General features: G+C 38.7%; 1 protein-coding gene across 10 annotated transcripts in view; it reads left to right on the forward strand.

Moving 5' to 3' along the window:
* The window catches only part of DNAH9 (dynein axonemal heavy chain 9), a 372,566-nt gene that overhangs the window by 143,445 nt on the left and 206,606 nt on the right, over positions 1 to 22,515 (forward strand). For 9 of the 10 annotated variants that reach the window (XM_077166001.1, XM_077166002.1, XM_077166003.1 and 6 more), the window contains 2 exons: positions 6,212 to 6,350; positions 8,428 to 8,715. In XM_077166001.1, the coding sequence (XP_077022116.1) occupies positions 6,212 to 6,350; positions 8,428 to 8,715 (427 nt within the window). The remainder of the gene's footprint in view (positions 1 to 6,211; positions 6,351 to 8,427; positions 8,716 to 22,515) is intronic. The other variant, XM_077166010.1, reaches the window with a different exon arrangement.

Genomic DNA, 22,515 nt, shown 5'->3' on the forward strand with positions numbered 1-22,515 from the left:
TATATCACTCACCACTTGGCTGGATTTATTTATTAGCTCAAGTAGTTTTGTTGCAGATTTCTCAGGGTTTTCCAAGTATAGGATCAGTTGTCTACAAATAATGAAAGTTTTACTTCTTCTTTTCCTAAATGGATGCCTTTTATTTCTCTCTCTCCAGCCTGATTGCTTTACCTAGGACTTCTAGTACAATGGTGAATAATGGTGGTGACAATGGGCATCCTTGTCTCATTCCCAATATTAGGTGGAATGCTTTCAATCTCTCACCATTAGTATGGTGGTGGCTATAGGTTTTTTATATATGCCCATTATGATATTGAGGATGTTTCCTTCAATTCCTACCTTTTTAAGTGTTTTTAATCCAAAAAGGATATTAAACTTTTTCAAATGCTTTTTTGGCATCAATCAAGATGATTATGTGATTTTTTCCCCTTTGATTTCTTAATGTGCGTTATGACATTGATTGATTTTCTTGTGTTGAACCACCCTTGCATTCCTGGTATAAACTCCTTTTGGTTGTGATGTATAATTCCTTTGTTGTATCATTGGATTCGATTTGCTAGTATTTTGTTGAGACTTTTTGCATCTATGTTCATTATGAAGATTGGGCTGTAGTTTTCCTTTCCTGTAGCATCTTTATCTGATTTTAGTATTAGAATGATGCTAACTTTGTAAAATGAGTCAGGTTGCATTCCTTTTTCCTCAATTTTTTTGAAGAGTTTGAGCAGGATTGGTTTTAGTTCTTTTGGGAATTTTAATATAATTCCTGTGTGAAGCCATCTGACCCTGGGCATTTCTTTGTAGGAGACTTTTTATGACTAATTAAATGTCTTTACTTGTAATTGGTTTGTTGAGATCTTCTATTTCTTCTTGAGTCAGTGTAGGTAGTTCATGTATTTCTAGAAGTTTGTCCATTTCATTTGAGTTGTCTTGCTTGTTCATGTATAGTTGGTCATAGTATTCTTCTATGATTTTTAAAATTTCTTCAGGATTCATGGTAACAACACCCCCCCCGCCACCGTCATTTCTGATTTTGTTTATTTGTGTCCTTTCTCTTATTCTTTTTGTCAACCTAGCTAGGGCTCAATCAATTGTATTGATTTTTTTCAAAGAACCAACTTTTTGTTTTGTTGATTCTTTCTATTGTTTTTTATTGTTGTTGTTCTCCAGTTCATTTATTTCTGCTTTAATATTTGTTATTTCTCTTCTATTTGCTTTGGGGTTAGTTTGCTGGTCTTTAATTTTTCCAGATGAGCTGTTAAGTCCTCAATTTTTAATCATTCTTCTTTTTTAGTATAGGCATTTAGGACAATAAGGTTCCTCCTCAGTATGGCTTTTGCCACATCCCATAAATGCTATTATGCTGTATTCTCATTACTATCCATCTCCAGATATCCATTTCTAGCAATTTCTTCTTTGACCTACTTATTATTTAAGAGTGTGTTATTTAATCTCCATGTATTTGTGAAAGTTCTGATTCTTTGGTGATTATTAATTTTCAACTTCACTTCATTGTGGTGAGAAAAAATGCATTGGATAATTTCAATCTATTGAATTCATAAAGACCTGTTTTGTGTCCTATCATATTATCCATCCTGGAGAACACTCCATGAACACTAGAGAAGAACGTATATCCTGGTGTTTTGGGGTATCATGACCTATACATATCTATTAGGTCTAATTCATTTACTGGATTTTTTAAGTTCTCTCCTCCCTTTATGATCCTCTGTCTGATTGGTCTATATATGTGGAGAGTGGTGTATTGAAGTCTCCACTATTGTTGTTGAAATGTCTATCCTTCCCTTCAGTTTTGCCAATGTTTGCCTCGTACTTTGAAACTCCTTGATTGGGAGCATCAATATTTATGATTGTTATTTCTTTTTGGTGAATTGTCTCTTTAATTAATATGTAGTGTCCTTCTTTGTCTCATAGGATTGTTTTACATTTAAAGTCTATTTTTTGTCTGATATTAATATAACTACTCCTGCTTTCTTTTGTTTACAGCTTGCATAGAACATCTTTTTCCATCCTTCCACTTTCAATTGATTTGTGTCTTTGGGTCTAATATGTGTCTCTTGTAAACACATATAAGTGGATTATATTTTTTAATCCTTTCTGACAATCTGTACCTTCTCATTGCTGAGTTTAGTCCATTAATATTCAAAGTTACTACTGTAAAGGCAGTTCTTAAATCTACCATCTTATCCTTTAATTTTTATTTGTTGGATCTATATATTATTTTCCCTCTCTCTTTTTGTCCTTTAAATTACCCTTACTGATACTTTTCAATTCCGTACCTTCCTCCAGACTTTTTTCTCCTGTCTTTTTTTCTTTAGCTGACAGGATTCCCGTTAGTATTTCTTGTAGGGCAGTTCTCTTTTTAATAGTTCTCTCAGTCTTTGTTTGTTTTTGAAGATTTTAATGTCTTCCTTAATTTTGAAGGACAATTTGGCTGGATTCAGAATCCTTGACTGGAATCCTTTCTTGTTCAGAATCTTAAATATATCATACTGTTGCCTTCTAACCTCCATGGTGCCTGTTGAGTAGTCCAAACTCAGTCTTATGTGGTTTCCCTTGTATGTAATAGATAGCTTTTCTCATGCTGCTTTCAGGGCTGTCTGCTTCTTGTCAACATTTGAAAGTCTAATTAGTATGTGTGTTGGAGTAGGCCTATTTGGATTTATTCTGTTTGGTTCTTTGGGCCTCTTTGATTTGCATATTTATGTCTTTTATAATGGTTGGGAAGTTTTCCCCAATTATATCTTCAACTAACTTTTTCAGTCCTTTACTCTTCTTTGTCCTTCTGGGACACCAGTGATTCTTATATTTGTGTGCCTTTTGTTGTCCATCATTTCCCTGATATACAGTTCCAGTTTTTCCATCTGTCTTGCCATTTGTTCTTTTGTGTGCTCTAGTTCAATTGTTCTGCCTTCTACATCACTTATTCTTCCTTCTGCTTCTTTGAATCTGCTGTTGGGTATCTCTAGTATGTTTCTAATTTGGTCTACAGTATCTTTCATCTCTGTGAGATATGCTATTTTTCTGTTTAATCTTTTGAATTCTTTTTTATGCTCTTCTATTGTCTTCTAGATATCCTTTATTTCTTTATAAATACCCTTGATAAGTTGTTCCATGTACTTTGACCCTTCTGGTGTTTTGATTTGGTCATTTAGCTAGTCCATTTCTGCCTGAATCTTCACATGCTTTGTGATTTTCTGTTGTGTTCAGGGCATTTGATTATCTTATAAGATTATTTTGCAAGTTGGTTTCCTTCACTCATCTAAAGTTTTGTATTTACTTGAGTTTGTGTTGAAGATTCCCTGTTGCACTTGATTTGTCAGTAATTCCCCACCAAACCAAGCTCCAGATTGCTTGTAAGGGGTGCAGTTCTACTTGAGTGTCTATTAAAAGCTAGGCTGGGGTGCATGGGTAGTTCAGTGAAAGAATGCCCACCCGCCACATGGGAGACCTGGGCTCAACTCTTGGCCCATGCACCCCCAAAAATAGAAAAAAATAGTAGGCCCTGAAGTCAGAAGGAAATACCCCAAGATATATTTGCAATGAACACAGACTGGTACACACAGAAGACCAGACCACAGTGGCAGGATGGGCAAGGTGGCATGTGTGGCATGGGGACCACTCCTAGCATGCGGCAACAGGATGGCTGGCCCCAGCATGTGGGATGGAGAAGCTGACCGCAACACCTGTTGGAATGGCTGTTGCAGCACCAGGCAGGCACAGCTTTTGAGGTGGGCAGCTAGGTATACCTCTGGACCCTCCACGGGTGCTTCCAGCTTCAGAGTGAGACAGGGAGGTCTCCCCAGCTAGCTGCTGGGCAGGTTGGTTGGAGGGACAGTCTGTTCCCTTGGATTCACATTTCCCTGTATGACACTGTGAGCCATTGTCCACCACTGGCAGGGTTGCAGCCAAACAAACTCACCTTGCTCTCCCTGTCCCAATCTCCCCACCTCTCTCTACCTGGACCTCCCCACAAAATGCCTAAGACCCTCTTTGATCACTCACCCTCTGGGACTACAGTCCTTATCATTTTTTCTGTCCCCTCCCTTGTTGCTCCATGGAGCAGGCATCTATTATATATTCTTAATAAATCTCATCCTATTTCCTATTATTATTGTTCTATCAAGTGCATGGTTCATAATATAATGAACTAGTCCCCTATGGTTAATTTAGTTAAATAGGAAGACTTTATAACATTTAAAATAAAGTTATGTAAAATGCTATATGTACATCTTTTTTCTGTATGCATGATTTTCTTTGGCTAGGTTCCCAGAAGTGGAATTACTGAGTTCATGGGTAGAAACATTTTTAAGGCTTTTGATACACAGTGCCAAATTGCTTTCTAAAAAGAGTGGCATTAAATTACACTCCTACTAGCAATGCATGAGAGTTCCTCTTTTATTTCACCCATACCACTGGTGGATATTGCCATGTTTTTGAATCTTTATTTTGATAAGAAAACACAAATGCCTTTTCTAACAGAAACTAGAGGCTCAATTCTTTTTTCAGAGAAGAGAAGTCAGCCCAACAGAGAGAAAACTGCAGGGTGCTTCGTTGTTTCCGATTTGCTGCCTGCTGAGCTATTACTTAAGAGGATAGGCTGTATGAAGCTACAATAAACTGTTAGTCTCATTTTTGTACTGAAAACCCCAAGGCACCTTGTTTGGTGATGTGGGGCCAATGCTTCCCTGGGTTTTCAGAGGCCCAGTTATACCAGTGATGGCAAATTCCTATGTCACAAGAGTGGTATGTATGTCTCCTCATCCAAGGCAAGTCCCATTTTAACCAAGAGCTGTGGATGTCAAATTTTTTGTCTAAACTGGAACAGCAGAGAACTGTCTTATTTGCTGTTTGTTTACACAAAGTGTTTATCAAATAAACCTCTTGTCGCAAATAATGGAGGTAGATTATCACCTTGATAGGCACTATTCCTTACATTTTCCCCTTGAAGTTAAAAGAAACATATTCATAGAAGAACACTGGGGGAAAAAACAGAAAAATGTTTTTTAAAACAATTAAATGCAAACATGTACTTTTACATTTAATGCTTACAAAAATTCTACAAGGTGGATACTGTGCTTATTTCCATTGTACAGTGAGGTAACAGAGTTTCAGGAAATTGCCCAGGGTTATCCAGTTGGTAAGCAATAGAATTGGGATTTGAACCCAAGATGTCCAATTCCAGAGCTTCTGTTCCTGTGCATGCACAGTATCATCATCCAGAGAAAATCACTGTAATCATTTTGCATTTTCCCTTCCAATATTGTATAGGTATAGTATTTCCTTTTTCAAAATTGAGCTCAAACTGTACACAGTTTAGTATTCTGCTTTTATTAGTTAATGTTTTCCCATGACATTAAATAGTTTTTTCTTCTACAGTATTATATTTCATGGCAGCATTGCATTCCATTGTATGCATGTAGGCAAAATGATTTTGAGAATGCATTTGGCTGCTTTTTTGCTGTTTCTTAATTTGAATGTAATATCACATAATTTAAAGGAAAAATATACTTGAATGAAATGTTTTTCAAAATTTTATATCTGTAGGGATAATGCAATGAAAGAAGTACAAATGTAACAGCCTTAGACTTCTATTACATACCTAGCAAATTAATAAAAAGAAGTTAAATCAAATGTTTCTAGAGCTAGAGAAAAATCACACTAAACATTTATACACAGAAAACAAACAGATAAATGTTGTCTATGTCATTTCATGACAAGGTGCATTAATAGATGCCTGCCTTTTGACCTCAGGATTGGATATGTACATTTGTATGCAAGTAAGTATAAATAAATCCTGAGTATATTGGCGTGTGAAAAAAGACTGAGGAATAGATACATTCTCAGTTTCTTAAAAGACTCACAGAGAGATCCAATTCCTCAACTTAGGGCCTACTCTATACTAGGTGACCAGTCTTTCCCTGTATAAGGTACACTGGATTTAAGTTGCAGTACTTGAGCAGTAGTTCCAATCCTGCCCCTATCTGCTAATGTTATTCATCACCTTGGCAAGACATTTTCCCTCCCTCCTCCTTAGTTAACTCATCCATGAAATCAGGCTCTTGGGAGAAATAATTGCAGTGGTCCTTCTATGAGTCCGTACACATGTATGCTCCTTCCAAGGTCTAAGCCTATTTCTTTTACTCTCCCCTTCATCTTTGTAGCTAGGAAACTGTCTTGCCCTTCTCTCACACAGGCCTTGTGCAATGGTTGTTCCAGACTTTGAGTTGATCTGTGAAATCATGCTGGTGGCTGAAGGATTCATTGAAGCACGTTTATTAGCCAGAAAGTTCATCACCCTTTACCAGCTGTGCAAAGAGCTTCTCTCCAAACAGGTATGCTCCTTTGGTGTTCAATCAATCACAGAAGCTCACAAGGGAAACACATTAGCATCTTCTTGTAGAGATTCACTGTGCCCTTAAGCATATTAGAAACTTAGAAGTTCTACGATAAAGAAGCGTGTTCAATTTTTTTAGCCTAGCATTTTTTCAAAATAACTTGACCAAAGGATCCCCTTTTTTAGTTCAATATTTACAACACTTCAAAGATCCCCAATGCCACATGGAACATTGTTTGAGAAACACTGTAATGACCAATGAAAGCCCTTGGAGGGAATGGTCTCTACCACACATGAAATAAGGGTAGGGATTGAGAAGCTAGTGTTAGGTATTAATTTATCCCATTTTTCTTATTGCTATTTGGCCTTAAGTATGACTTCTGCATAGGGCAGGATTCTCTCACAGGAATAACACCTTAATAAATCATGACAGACCATCTCCAAGCTTTATGCCTTGGATGAAGAATGTCTTGAGGTAGAGGACAGCCAAGGAAGCTTCCCTGGGTTATTCCTGATGAGATTCACCTTCCCTGTGGGGATTCTCTTTCTTTCATCATCCTTGCTGCCATAACATGGGTTTTCTCAGCCCTATGAATTCTGTCCAAGATGGAGAAACCACTTCCCAGACCCCTTTTACACTGTATCCTCTCTCTCTGGTTCTTTACCACCATTCACTTCCAGGCCATGATGCCAAGTTTTATGGCCCTAGCTCAACCTCTCTTTTGAACTCTAAATGGGTGTATTCAATGAATAGTCTATAGCACTCCTTCCTTTGAGTGTTCAAAAATCACCTCCATCTCGACACATGGAAAGCTGCTCTTTCCTGACAACTCCCACACCAAACCTATTTCTTCTGTATTCCTTAGCTCAGCATGTGGAACTATCATTCATTCACTTGCTAATTCTGTCTCTATCCTTGACCTGCCCCTGTTCCTTAGTATACATCTAATCTTGTGCTTATTAACTGAATATTTCTCAAATAAGTTATTTTCTTTCCATATTCACTGCTACCACTTCAGCACCCATGACTCTTGCTTAAACTATTGCAAGTTCCTCTAATCTGTTCTTTACTCATTAGCTAGTAGTGATCATTTAAAAATGCTCCTCAATGGCCTTAGAATAAAGGCCAAGCCCCTTATGACTCTCTACCAAAGATTGCAGGTGCTCACCTCCTGCCTACATCAACAGCTCCAGCACACAGCCCTCTCCCTGTTATGCTTTGAGTTCCTTGAACTTGATTTCTTCCCTTCCCTGAGCCTGTAGACATACTGTTTCCTCTGCCCTTGAACACACTGCTTCCTTGACTTGACTTCTTTCTTATATGTGCTTAACTGAATTCTACTCCTTTAAGACTTCTCTAAATATTGTTGCTTCAGGGAATTCTAATCCACAGCTCAGGGACAGTCACCAAATCCTTTGTTTCCTTTTCACACCAATTTTATCTATTGTAGCATTTATCACAACTCTAATTAAACAGTGATCTGTCATGAAGCAAATGACCAAGCCAGAATTTGAACCTAGATCTGTTGGAGTTCAGAATATGTGCTCTCAACCATACACTCTACCCCATCCTTCCTGCTGTGGGACCTGATGTCAGTACTGTGCTCTATTCTTACACTAACTCTGCCGTCAGCACTTACGACCATTGGGCCCTGGTCTTTGGCACCTTTTAAGAAACCTTTTTTTAGAAACCCCTTTCAGAGAGTTTGAACACGTCTATAATGGAGCCTCTATAGACTGTAAGAGCTAGCACAGCTCCCAACCTGACAGCCCTTCTACCCTCTAATGCCCAAGAAGTAGCCAGAGAGGTTTGGAGATACTTCTGTTTAATCTCCCTGACCCCCACCTTCTGTGTGTTCTAAGTCTGCCATGTTGTCATCATAGTTAGAAAAATAGGGGCTATCAACCAGCTAAAGTCTCACAATCATGATCTGCTAAGTCATTAATCCCCATTCATGGCTCTGCCTGGACCTCATAAGCCACCTAATACTCTTTGGGGCTCTGAATATTTAACCTCTTGCAGACACTAGCCTGTATCTTATCAACTCTAATCTCACACCACTGCCTTCCTGCAGGACCACTATGACTGGGGCCTACGGGCCATCAAGTCCGTGCTTGTAGTGGCGGGATCCCTGAAACGAGGAGACCCTGATCGGCCCGAGGACCAAGTCCTGATGCGCTCTTTGCGGGACTTCAATATCCCCAAAATTGTGACTGATGACATGCCAGTGTTCATGGGTCTGATCGGGGACCTGTTTCCTGCCCTGGACGTTCCCCGGAGGAGAGATCTCAACTTCGAAGCTTTGGTGAGGAAGGCAGTAGTGGATCTGAAGCTCCAGGCTGAGGACAACTTTGTGCTCAAGGTACATGGGGGTTCATTTCCAAAGATTTCTCTGTCCCTCAGTCCTTTTCTTGTCCATGGTTTATCCTTCATCCTTGATCCACATAGTTGCTTTCCATGCACAAATATTTACCTAGTTAGTAATAATGCCTTCCAATTCAACAGCTATTTATTGAGGCTCCACAGTGTAAAAGCATGTAGAGAGTGCAAAAACAGTAAGTTGGAGACTCAACTTCATGAACTTCATGGTCTAATAGGAGAAATATGACACAGTCTACTCTGCTACATCTCACATTCCCATCATGTGAATCATATTATATGCCATTGTAGGGGAATGATAACAGTATAACATAGAAGCCATGTTGGATCATATGCAATTTTTCCAAGCCCATAAATGTTTTGAAGGGACCAGGGACTACCTTTCTTACAATTAAAAGAAATGTTAGTGTGGTAGTCAGATTAAAAGCCCACCCCCCAAAGACACCCAAATCCTAATCTCTGGAACCTGTGAATATGTTAGGTTACATGGCAGAGGAAAATTAAGATTGTAGATGGAATTAAGGTTGCTAATCAACCTTACTAGTTGACATTGAAAGGAGGAGATTATTCTGGGTTGTCTAGGTGGGCCCAGTGATCTTATAAGTAGAAGAGGAAGTCAAGCTATTGCTAGTTTTGAAGACGGAAGGAGACCACAAACTAAGGAATGCAGGCTGCCTCTAAAATCTAGAAGAGGCAAGGAAATGGATTCCCCTCCCGGAGGAACAGAGCTCTACTAACACCTTGGCTTTAGTCCAGTAAGGCCCATTTCAGACACCTGACCTCCATAAATGTAAGAGACTAAGCTGGTGATATTTTAAGTCAATAGGTTTGTGGTAATTTTTTCTACAGCCATAGGAAACTAATAAATATAGCCATAGATGAAGATCTTAAGAAATAAAGCTGAAACTTTAGTGCAAATATAACTACTTTAGTGACTATAAGAAACAATAGTGCTTTCTACTACATTTCCTAGGAAAACTGAAAGGACAGATGAAGACACTGTGCATCCATTTTCCCTTACATTAAAACTGTGGATTCATGAAGAACACTTCATCTGAATGAGATCTTAATGTGTGATTAAAATGGTCTCTATTAGAAATGAATGTACTCAGGGTTTACATCTGAGAAAGGGAAGTAGAGGTCTCCAGGTTAAAAGCTGCAGAGGATTGTCTGGTTGTAAAGAGAGGTGCAAATGTTGTAGTGATCAACTGTTGTTTTTAATTAAGATTAGGATTCATTGTTGAGTTTTTAGGGCTTTGGTTACAAAATTCCATATATTCTGAGTGCTCTCCCCCAACCCTGTTTTTCTATAAGGCTATTTTCACAGTGCAGTTTTACATTTGGCAAAGATTTCAAGGTGCATAAATGTTCTTACTGTGAAGTGCCTGTATGCAAATAACCATGCTGTTGTTGATTGAATCATGCCCCCCATAAAGATATGTTCAAATCCTAATCCCTTCACAAGTGGATGTGAACTCACTTGTAAATAAGATCACAGTGGGCCTTAATCCAATATGATTGGGATCCTTATAAGCAGTGGGATGTGGAAGAGACAAAAAGAGACAGATAGCCATGTTCCAGCGACAGATACTAAGTTATGGATGGCCTGTAAGCCACCACCAGAATGCTATAGGCTTCAGAGAAAGCACAGCCCTTCAAAACCTTGAGTTTGGACTTCTCACCTCTAAAACAGTGAACCAATAAATTCCTATTGTTTAACCCAAACTGTCTGTGGTATTTATTGTAGCAGCCCTTGAAAATTCAGATATATACCTTGGGGCAGGATACGATAAGTGCGGAAAGAGAAGGGTCAAGGTCCCTGGGGTTCCCTGACTTGGATAGGATACTTCCCTGTGCAATAATATCTTTAATAGTTGCATCGCCATCACTTTGGAATTCACCAATTGGTTTTATAAATTGCATCACATTTGATCCCCCAACAACCCAATGAGGCAGACTATGCACGGGTGCAATAAGGAAACATTACAGATGAGGAAACTGAAGTGCTGTGACTTCTCCAAGATATTCATTGAGCTACTCTGTGTGAGAGAAAGTGCTTCCCCTTGAGGAACTTATGTGCCAGGGGAACAGGTCACGTCTACTCCACTCTAAGAGGCATTTCTAGCACACTGTACTTTCATTGATAGAGATTAAGTTCTGATTATATGAAAAAAATTAAGAATGAATTGGAGGGAGAGGGGTCAAGATGGCAGTGTAGGGAAATATGGAATTTAATTAGTCTTCTAGGGCTTCTAGTAAATAGGAACTTTCTGGAATGAGTGTTTGGGGGACTTCCATGACTGGATATCAGTCTGGAACTGGTGGAAGGGCCAAGATCACAGCACAGAATTATAAGTAAAGTCTCCCAAACTGTGGAGACTGGCGCCACTCCCTTCTGTCATAGCAAGCTGTTTTGGAGACACTTCCCCATGGGAAAAACAAGCAGTCTCTCCTAGGAGCAAAGCAAGGAGAGCTCAAGCAAGCTCTAATTTAAAATGTAATTAACAAATTTGGATTTCTAAATATAAGCTCTGAGCACAGATAAACCCAGAGCAACGATGAAAGGAACCCAGAGTTTTCTCCTGCCAAACAGGAGCCAGGGCTGACAAACAAACACAGAGGCTTTTGGAGTCCACTGGGCTCAGAATACTGGGGGGAAAAAAAGGACCCCCCCTTTTCTTGGGGCACATAGAGACAGGTACTTTCTCCAGCTCTTGATTGACAAACCTAGGGAGGGGGGTGAGGGGCTGAGAACAATTCTGAAAATATATATATTTTTTAACTTTTTTAGCAACCCACTAAAAACAAAAGCCTCGGGCCTTTTCAGTTGTCAGAACTGACCCAGGCAAAGGCAGAGTTAAGATACATCTGAGAGACAAAGTAACTAGTCAAGTGAAGGAGATAATTCCTTAAATTGCAAATCCTCCCCCAAGAAAAGGGGGGTCAGGGCCTGGCGCAAGTGATGGCTCTCATTTAGAGAATTCAGAATTCAGAAATTCAGAAAACAGAAACAGCTTAAGTCCACCTTCTACCTCAGTCTCTGTCTCAATCATGCCCATAGTAGGACAGCGTGTGCTGAGAATTAAAGACACTGTACCACTTTACACAAGTGAGGAGTGTCAGGCTGACAAGCACCACCTGCTGGACAATATAGGAAAAGAACAGGGTCAAGAGGTTTCTCAGGAAAGACTGGCAAACTACAGGGACTTATCCTCAGGGAAACTTGGTACTGATTACGCCCTCTTCCTGAGGCAGAGCAAGAACCAGAAAAACAAAAACTGAAAAATTCTGAATAGTTAAGCAGAATCTATGCTAGAGGTCTAGAATAAGTTAAACTGAATATTAAATAGCAGATAGAGAACAAAGCCAACCAACAAGAAAACCCTAGATAAAAGAGAGAAAATGACCTCCAGAATACACAAATTAAGGAAATCAGATGCCGAGACATCAGCAAAAAAGTAATGAGTCTTACGAGGAAGAATGAAAACATGGCCCAGTCAAAGGAATAAGCTAACTCTTCAAATGAAATACAGGAATTGAAACAGTTAAAGATGTTCAAACAAATTTTCTAAATTGAATAAATGAGGTCAATGAAGTGAGGGAAGATATGACAAAGGAGATGAAGGAAATAAAGAAGACATTGGGTTACCATAAAGAAGAACTTGAAAACTTGAAAAAAAACAAATGACAGAACTTATGAGAATGAAAGTCACTATAGAAGTGATGAAAAACACAATGGAGATTTACAAAAGCAGATCTGAAGAGGCAGAAGGAAAGGTTAATGAACTACAGGACAGGACACCTGAAATCCTACACAAAAGGATAGGAAAAAGAATAAAAAAAATATGTGCAGGGTCTCAGGGAATTGAATGAGTATATGAAGTGCATGAATATATGTGTTATGGGCATCCCAGAAGAAGAGAAGGGAAAAGAGACAGAAAGAATAATGAAGGAAATACTCACTGCAAATTTCCCAACTCTTATGAAAGATATAATTACAGATCCAAGAAGTGTAGTATATCCCAAACAGAATAGATATGAACAGACCCACTCCAAGATACCTACTTATCAGATTGTCAAATGTCAAAGATAAAGAATTCTGAAAGCAGCAAGAGAAAAGCAATCCATCACATACAAGGGAAGCTCAACAAAACTGTTTTTTACTGAAGATTTCTCAACAGTAATCATGGAGACAAAAAGGCAGTTGTATGATTTATTTAAGATACTGGAAGAGAAAAAAATGCCAACAAGAATTCTATATCCAGCAAAACTGTTCTTCAAAAATGAGGGAGAGTTTAAAATATTTCAGACAGACAGATACTGAGACAGTCTGTGAACAAGAGACCTGCTCTATGAGAAATACTAAAGGGAACACTAAAGACAGATAGGAAAGGAAATGATGGTGATTAAATGTATAAATATAAGAAAGTTTTTACATGAGGGAGAATAAATTAATTTCAACATTGCAGGGGGTTGAAAATGGTATGAATATGGAAAAAGTATAATCAGTGCAAACAAGGGTCTACGGTTAACAGTAACATATTAGTATGCTTCCACTAATTGTGAAAAAGGCAGTATACCAAAGCTAAATATCAATAAGAGGGGAAGAAAAAGGAGAGGTATGGGATTTTTGGTGTTTTTTGTTGTTGTTTCTCATTTTTATTTATTTTTTATTCTCCGTTTGCAGAGAAATGGAAAGGTCCTCATATAGATTTTGATGGTGAATGCATAACTATGTGATTATACTGGGAGCCATTGATTGTTTATGGGATGGATTACATGATGTGTGAATAAAACTGTTTAAAACATAAACAGAAAGATTCAGCTGGTGGAGAGAGAGGTGTACTTATTCACTGTTGGTAAGGCAGTAGAATGGTGCAGCCCCTCTGGAGGGCAGTATGGTGGGTCCTCAGGAGGCTAAGTATAGGGTTCCTGTATGATCCTGCACCATATGGATATGGTGTATCCATAAAATGGAATATTGTGTACCTGCAAGAAGGAATGAAGTTGTGAGACATGCAACTAGGTGAATGAACCTTGACAACATTATGTTAAGTAAAATAAGCCAGAAACAAAAAGACAAATATTGGAACACCTCACTAATGTGGACTAACTATAATGTGCAATCTCTGAAAATTGAATTGGAGAGCATAGGTTATCAGGGGATAGAATGTGGGCAGAGGATGGACAGTCAACAACTAAGGAGTATAGAATGTTCAATAAGGCTTACTGTAAAGGTTCCTAGACTGTAAGCACTTACAACAGTCACATCTATTGCTGAGTTTTAACTGTTATTTCTAAATTATGTGCAGTTCTTTGTGTATAACCTGGTCATCCCCTGGAACTTTGGATATCTGTTTTGATATCCAAAGTTAGAGTATTGATATGAAAGTCATCACTACCCCATGCCACAACTGTTAAAGAAGCTGAAAAAGAGATCAGACTTCAATTAAAGATATGAAGGAAGCTGATCTGGTTAGGACTAAGGTAAATCAGAATACAGGGTAAGGAATGATATTGACTGTGCTTTTTGAACTACTTGTATTGGAAATGCAACATATATACAAAAAAGCAATACATTTCAAGGTACATTTTAACAAGTGTCCCTGTTGAAAGTATTATGTGCCCTAGAAAACCCATGTTTTAATTCTGATCCAGTCTTGTAGGAGCAATCATTTATTTTAACCCTGATTCAATACTGTAAGTGGAAACTTTGATAAGATAACTTCAATAGAGCTGTGACACATCAAATTGTCAGTATGACCTTTGAGTAGCTGGAGATGTGAGTACGCCCATTCCAGGTGGGTCTTGATTGGTTTACTGGGATCCTTTAAAAGAGGAAACATTTTGGAGAAAGCTGACAGAATCTTCAGAGCAGAGCTGACACAGATGCTGACATTTGGAGGACAAAAGGCATGGATGTTTGGAGGTGCCTGGAGCCCAGCAGACATCACCATGAGATGTTAAGCAAGCCATAACCTGGAGGGAGCCAAGAGAAGCCAAGAGATGAAAGCCAGCCCTGGAGAAGCAAAGTGAGGAACACCACAGGGACAGAGGCTGAAAGCAATGGAGCCCAGTAGCAAGGGACCAGCGTGTCTTCCCAGTGGACAGAGGTGTTCCATATGCATCGGCTTTTCTTGAATAAAGGTGTCTCTCCCTGGATGCCTTAGTTGGACATTTCTATTGACTTAGAACTGTAAACTTGTACCTTCTTAAATTCCCTTTATAAAAGCCATTCCATTTCTGGTATATTGCATTCTGGCAGCTTGCAAACCAATTCAAGTAGTTATAGAACAGATTTCAAAGTTTAATATAGGTTATAGTTCCAAAATTTCAGGTTTTTAGGCTCCAAGACTCTGGAGACTAAAAAGAAATATCTGTATAATTTAGTAGTCTGGCCCATGTGTTAAATCCTAACTTCCCTGTTATAACTCCTCCTTCTCCTATGATCCTTCTCCCACTCTTTAAGGATCTTTGGGCTATGCCCATTCTAACTTCTTCATGTTGAAAAGGGGGTCTTGTTGGAATTAGTTGAAACACTCTGGGTTTCTGGACTTATCTGGCCAAGGAACCACCTGGAGGTTATAGGTTTCCGGAAAGAACACTTAGTGCATGAAACTTTTGTAGAATCTCAGATAGAGGCCTAAGTGTTCTTTAGAGCTATCAGGAATGGTGTTGGTTTGGGGGTTGGCAAACCATGGGAATTAGCAATATGTAGCTAAAACTTGCATGAGAGTAGCTTCCAGAATAGCCTCTTGACTTAATTCAAACTCCCTTCAGTCATAAGAGATAACTTATTTTGTTGTATTTCTTTTCCCCATTTTGATCAGAAAGACATTGTCGATCCCATGGTTCCAGGACCAGGCACATCCCTGGGAGTCATGTCCCACATTGTCAGGGATACTTTCACCCGAATGTCATGCCCCATGTAGGGGGAGGGTAATGATTTTCTTTGAAGAGTTGGGCTTAGAGAGAGAGGCCACATCTGAGCAACAAAAGAGGGTTTGCAGAAGTAACTTTTAGGCATAATTATAGTTAGGCTTAACTTCTCTGCCACAGAAATAAGTTTCATAAGAGCATGCATCAAAATTAAGGGCTTGGACTATTGACTTTGGAGTCCCTAATGTTTGAGAGAGTATCAGGGGGTTCCTAGGCATGAAAATTTAATTTCTTAGTTACGTATTTCTTCTCTAGTCCCTCAAGGGACTTTGGACTTTGCCAATACTTTTTAATTATCTGCCCAACATACCCTGGACATATCTGGGTATTACACTGAGCTGTACAGAATTACAAGCCCTTGTTCCCATTCTGCCCTCCCTGTGTCTGGGTTGGTTAAATGAGCTATCCAGGCAGGTTGAGTTAGATTGTGTGTTATAGAAAATTTAGGTTTTGGAAAAAATAAACCTCCCTGCATTCGGTCTCATACAGTAAATGAAGTTCTATAGTACAGATAATATCATCCTTCACCCTGTATTCCTGTTTCCATCTGGCCCTGGGCTTTTCTTTGTAGGAAGATTTTTGATGACTGATTGAATCTGTTTACTTTGTAACTAGTTTGTTGAGATTTTCTATTTCTTCTCAAGTCAGTGTAGGTTGCTCATGTATTTCTAGAAAATTTTCAATTTCATCTAAGTTGTCTAGTTTGTTGGTGTATAGTTATTCACAGTATCCTCTTATTATTTTTTATGTTCAGTGTCCATGGTATTGACCCCTATCTCACTTCTGATTTTTTTTGTATCCCCTCTTTTTTTCTTTGTCAGTCTAGCTAGGGGTTCATCAATTGTATTGATTTTCTCAAAGAACCAACATTTGGCTTTGTTGATTCTTATTGTTTTTTTTTTCTCTTGTTCTTCTACTCGTATATTTCTGCTTTAATCTTTGTTATTTCTCTTCTTCTGTTTGCTTCGGTGTTAGTTTGCTGTTCTTTCTCTAGTTCATCCAGACGAGCAGTTAAGTCCTCAATTTTTGCTCATTTTTCTTTTTTAATATGGGCATGTAGGGCAATAAATTTCACTCTAAGCACTACCTTTATCACATTCATAAGTTTTGATATGTTGTGTTTTCACTTTCATTCATCTCCAGAAATTTACCAGTTTCTCCAGCAATTTCTTCTTTGACCCACTGATTGTTTAAGAGTGTCTATTTAGTCTCCATATATTTTGAAAATTCTGTTTGGTGGTTATTGATTTCTAGCTTCATTCTTTTGTTATCAGAGAAGGTTCTTTAAATAATTTCAACCATTTTAAAATTCGTAAAGGCTTGCTTTGTGTCACAGCATATGATTCCCTCCTGGAGAATATTCCTTGACCGCTAGAAAAAGATGTATATCCTAGTGTTTTGGGGTGTAACGATGTATATATGTCTTTTAGGCCTAATTCATTTATCACACTGTTTAAGCTCTCTCTTTCTTTGTTGATCCTCTGTCTGGTTGTTCCATCTATAGAAGAGAGTGGTGTATTGAAGTTTCCCCCTATCATTATTTAAATGTCTATTGTTCCCTTTAGTTTTGCCAATGTTTGCCTCATGTACTTTGAAGCTCCTTCATTAGGAGCATCAACATTTATGGTTGTTATTTTTTTCTCAGTGAATTATCTCTTTTATTAATAAGTAGTGTCCTTTTTTGTCTCTTATGATTTTTTACATTTAAAGTCTATTTTTTCTTATGTTAGTATAGCTACTCCTGCTTTTTTGGTTACAGCTTGCATGGAACATCTTTTTTCATCCCTTCACTTTCAATCTGTTTGTATCTTTGGGTCTAAGATGAGTCTTTTGTAAGCAGCGTATAGATGGATCTATTTCTTTATCAATTCTGCCAGTCTGTATCTTTTAATTGGTGAGTTTATTCCATTAGCATTCAAAATTATTACTGTAAAGGGAGTTCTTAAATCTTCCACCTACCCTTTGGTTTTTATTTGTCAGATCTATATATTATTTTCCTCCTCTGTCTTTTTATCCTTTAAGTTACCCTTACTGATAGTCTTCAATTCTATGCCTTCTATCAGACCTTCCTCTCTGTCTTTTTTTAAAGCTGACAGAAATCCCTTTAGTATTTCTTGTAGGGCTGGTCCCTTATTGACATATAGTCTCAATTTGTTTGTCTGTGAAATTTTAATCACTCACTCGCTTTTGGAGAACAATTCCAATTCTTCACTGGAAGTTTTTCTCTTTCAGGATCTTAAATATATCATACCACAGCCTTCTAGCCTTCATGATGCCTGTTGAGTGGTCTGAACTCAGTCTTAAGACGTGAATCACTTTTCTCTTGCTGCTTCCAGGACTTTCAGCTCCTCTTCAATATTTGCTAGTCTGATTAGTAGGTGTCTTGGAATAGGCCTATTTGGATTTATTCTATTTGGGGTTCATTGGGATTCTTTGATTTGCATATTTATGTCTTTTATAAGGGTTGGGATGTTTTCCTCCATTATCTCTTCAACTTTACTCTTCTCTTCTCCTTTGGGACACCAGTGATCCTCATATTTGTGTGCTTCATTTTGTCCATCATTTCCCTGAGATACAATTCCAATTTTTCTATCTTTCTTGCCATTTGTCTTTTGTGCACTTAAATTCAATTATCCTGTCCTTTAGTTCACTTATTCTTTCTCCTACCTCTTCATATCTGCTGTTGTGTGTCTCTAGTATATTTTTAGTTTGGTCTGAACTATCTTTCATCTCTGTGAGATCTGCTGATTTTTATTTATTCTTTCAAATTCTTCTTTATATTATTCTAGTGTCTTCTTAATATCCTTTATGGCATTAGCCAACCCATTGAATTTATTTAGGAGAGTTGTATGAACAGCTTTGACTTGTTGTTCCAGATTCTGTGTCTCCTTGGTGTTTTAATTTAGTCATTTGGCTGGGACATACCTGCCTGCATCTTCATGTGCTTTGTGATTTTCTTTATTTTGATAAGCTTATTTTAATGTTGATCCCCTTCACTTCATCTAAGGTTTTATATTTGCTTGTGTTTGCATTGAATGTCTCCTTTTGCATGTGGTTTGTCAGTGATTCTCTGCCAAACCAAGGTCATGACTTCTTTCAAGGACTGTACTTGAGGATCTATTAAAAGCTACCCAGAAAGGCAGTGTCCCAGACTTCGCTTTCCTCTTCTTCCCAGAAGATGGCTCTCTTGAACCTCCTCTTCCCCTCAGTCCCACCTCTTCTGTGGGACTGTGGCAGCTGGCTGAGCTGGACAGAGAGCCAGTTCAATTCTAGCTAGGGCCACTGGTCACTGGATGTGCTGAAAGCCACCAACCCAGGGCTGGGGGATGGGCAATGTTCCCCTCAGAGAAGACCCCACTTGTGGGCCTGATGGGTCTGGTGGTTCCCAGATTCCTGCTTGGGATAACCTGGGGCTGTGGTACTGAGTATTTTAGCTGCGTCTGTCCAGAGCCAACCCAGAAATGCCTGGCAGCTGGTCACGGGGTGCACAGCTTGTCATGGGGTGTGCAGCCAGTCACACTTCCTCGTCCCCGCCTCTCTGTCCATGCATACTTGAGGTCTGCAGACCTCCATGGGGAAAGGGAAGCAGTGTTGGGACCCTGCATCTCCCCCTCCTCCCAAGGGGAGTACCTTCCAGTCTGTCCAAAAAGCAGGCACCCACAGTGGCCTGTCTCAGGGGTGAGCAGCAGGCACTGTGCACAAAAAGTATCTCCACTTTTTGTCCTGAGCCTCCCTATACAGTATAGAAAACCCTCTCTGGTCACTCACACCCTGGGGCTGCAGTCCTGGTTGTTTTTCTGTCCCTTCTCTTGTTGTTACATGGAGCAGGGTAAAGTCAGCCGATCCTATTCCACCATCTTCCTGAAAGTCTTAACTGTGTTTTAAAACTTCAACTTCTGTGTGAGACCAAAGGAAGAAATGTTCATTTGGTACAAAATTTATATTTTCTGTAGTACACTATCTACTTTTATCTGTATGGTCAGTTTATTCAAACAACATAATTGCATGAAACCTTGAATAGGGAATGAGATCTTGCTATTTTGTATTTGTTAATGTAGTATCTGATACATCCCAGAGTAATTGGGCAGAAAATAAAAAAGTATTTGCCAGGTCTCCCTGAGGGATTGGGGAAAAATGTGGAAATATTACACTTCCTCACCTGGGGAATTCCTGGTATTTTCACAAGTATTAGCAACTACCAATTTAATAGGCCAAATCCTCTTGGGGTTTACCCTTAAGAAACTTATTTTTGTAAAGGAGAAGCTAAACTTACCTATAATAATGCCTAAGAGTCATCCCCTAGAGTACCTCCTCTGTTGCTCCGACGTGGCCTCTCTAAGCCAACTCTGCAAGTAAATTCACTACACTCTCTACTATGTGGGACATGACTCCCAGAGCTGTAAATCTCTCTGGCAATGTGGGGCATGACTCCCAGGGATGAGCCTGGCCCTGGCATTGTAGGATTAAAAAAGCCTTCTTGACCAAAAGAGGAAAAAGAAATGAAACAAAATACAATTTCAGTGGCTAAGAGATTTCAAATAGAACTTAGAGGTCATTCTGGAGGTTATTCTTATGCATTATATAGATATCCCTCTTTAGTTTCTGGAGTATTAGAATAGCTAGAAGGAAAGACCTGAAACTATTGAACTGTAGTCCAGTACCCTTGATTCTTGATAATGGTCATACAACTCTATAGCTTTTATGATGTGACCATGTGATTGTGAAAACTTTGTGACTAACATTCCCTTTATCCAGTGTATAGGCAGGTGAATAAAAGCATGAAGACAAAAATAAATGGATAATAGGAGGAATAAAGGGTATGGGCTATTTGCATGTTCTTTTTTATTTTATTTTATTTTATTTTGGGGGAGTTATGAAAATGTTCTAAAGTTGATTGTGGTGATGATTGCACAACTATATGATGATACTGTGAACCATCGATTGCATACTTTGAATGATTATATGGTATGTGAATATACCTCAATAAAATTGCATTACAGAAAGAATGAATTGCAATATTACTTCCCATGCAAATAGGGATGTTCTTTCATTTCTGTGACCATATTTGACAGAAGAAAGCAAAGCATCACCTGGTGTTTCACAGCTGTGATTGCTTCTGCCAATCTGTTCATCCCTACTCCCAACCTCTCTCCTCCCAGTTTCAATAGATATACTTTTGAAAAGTCGAGATGGGAGAAAAGTCTTTCAAGTGGAGGGAAAAGATTCAGCAAAGGAGGGGATGCATAGAGAGAGTACAAGCAGCAGCAAAAATTTTAGGATCATCAAAGAAAATTTGGTGGCCAGCTGGGGTGGGGTTGGGAATGGACAATGAGACTCAAGATTATATGGAAACATAAAGGGCCCTGAATTTGCAGATTGGGGGTGGTTTCTGGTCCTATGAGTCACCCCCACATCAGAAATGGTTTTAATCCAATGAGGTTCATAAGCTGCAGCACACTGAAGCTGATGTGTTAGATTCATAGGACAGTCCACATTTTCCCAGCAATCTGAAATACCTTCTCCATTTTCTTCATCTTCTTTCTACTCACATTGTATTCTTTCTTTCTATTTATTTTCCAGTTGGCCACATTCTGTTTCTCTTCTTTTTCATAATCACCTTACACTCACACAATAACACAGATTCTTTCTATTTTAAAAAGTTGTTTACTAGAGAAGATAGGATTTAACAACTGAGTATGATTACTGAATCATTATATTGATATTTCTCTTAGTCGCCAGTGTCTTGGAGCAGGTAGAAGTAAAAACCTAAAATTATGGAATTGTAACCCATACCAAACTCTGAAATCTTTTCTACAACCACTTGTAGCAGTGTGCTTTGAAATTTATTGCTTTTTTGTATGTATGTTATTTTTCACAATAAAAAATTTGAAGAAAAAATAGATGTTTGCTACCCACTTTTCATTTGCATTTTCTCCTTAAATTTCTGAAACCTATTTAATCAAAAACTTCCTGGTGAGGCTTAAGATGGCATCCTGAGATCCCTTAAAAGTAATAATAAAGTTGTTGTTTTTTTTCTAAAAAAAAGGGGGGGGAGGATAAAACCATAGGAGCATGGAAACTAGGAAGAGGTATTACAATAAATTTCTGAAATACACAAAGAGAATGAAAGTGAGTTGACAGATAAAGCAGAGCAGAGGGGGTATAAGCAGCAGCCTGGAGAAACTCTGCGCTTGGAGTTGGTAGTTAAGAAAGGCAGGAATGAAAAAGAGCACTGAAAATAACCAAAGTTTCTTTTTAATGCCATAATTTTTCCATTTGACTCCCCACACTCTTCTCCTAGCTCCTCTGTTCCCCTGTTCCAAAGAATTCATATCATGTGCAGCCAGGCATTTAACCCTTGGCCAAAAAGCAAAACGGAACACAATTAAAGAAATTTAATAAATTTTGGGACAAACCTAGTACTCTTATGGGGATAATGGTATCTCTGTTTAAAGCCTTTCCATTCTGCTTGGGGCCTGAAGGCCAGCGACCAGCTCACTTACCCACAAGCGAAGCCTGCCAAAATATAAGACCTGAACTTGTAAACTGAACTCCAGTCAGTCCTCCTACCTTGGAAAGAGACGAGCATATCCTGCAGCAGAGGAAATCCATCCCGACTTACCAGAACAAGCAGCGAAGCTCCTACTTAAACATGAGGATCACCAGATATTGGGGAAAACCAACAACATGAAAAACAAAGACACACACATTCATATCAATGGACCCTGGTGGAAATAAGGAATGAATGTTTAAAGAGTTCTAATTAGTTTCCTTGGAGAAAATAAAGAAGATGATATCATAAAACAAAAATAGGAAGCTATGAAAAAATAACCACCAGAAAATC

Source organism: Tamandua tetradactyla, chromosome 6, assembly GCF_023851605.1.
Source record: "Tamandua tetradactyla isolate mTamTet1 chromosome 6, mTamTet1.pri, whole genome shotgun sequence".
Taxonomy (NCBI): domain Eukaryota; kingdom Metazoa; phylum Chordata; class Mammalia; order Pilosa; family Myrmecophagidae; genus Tamandua; species Tamandua tetradactyla.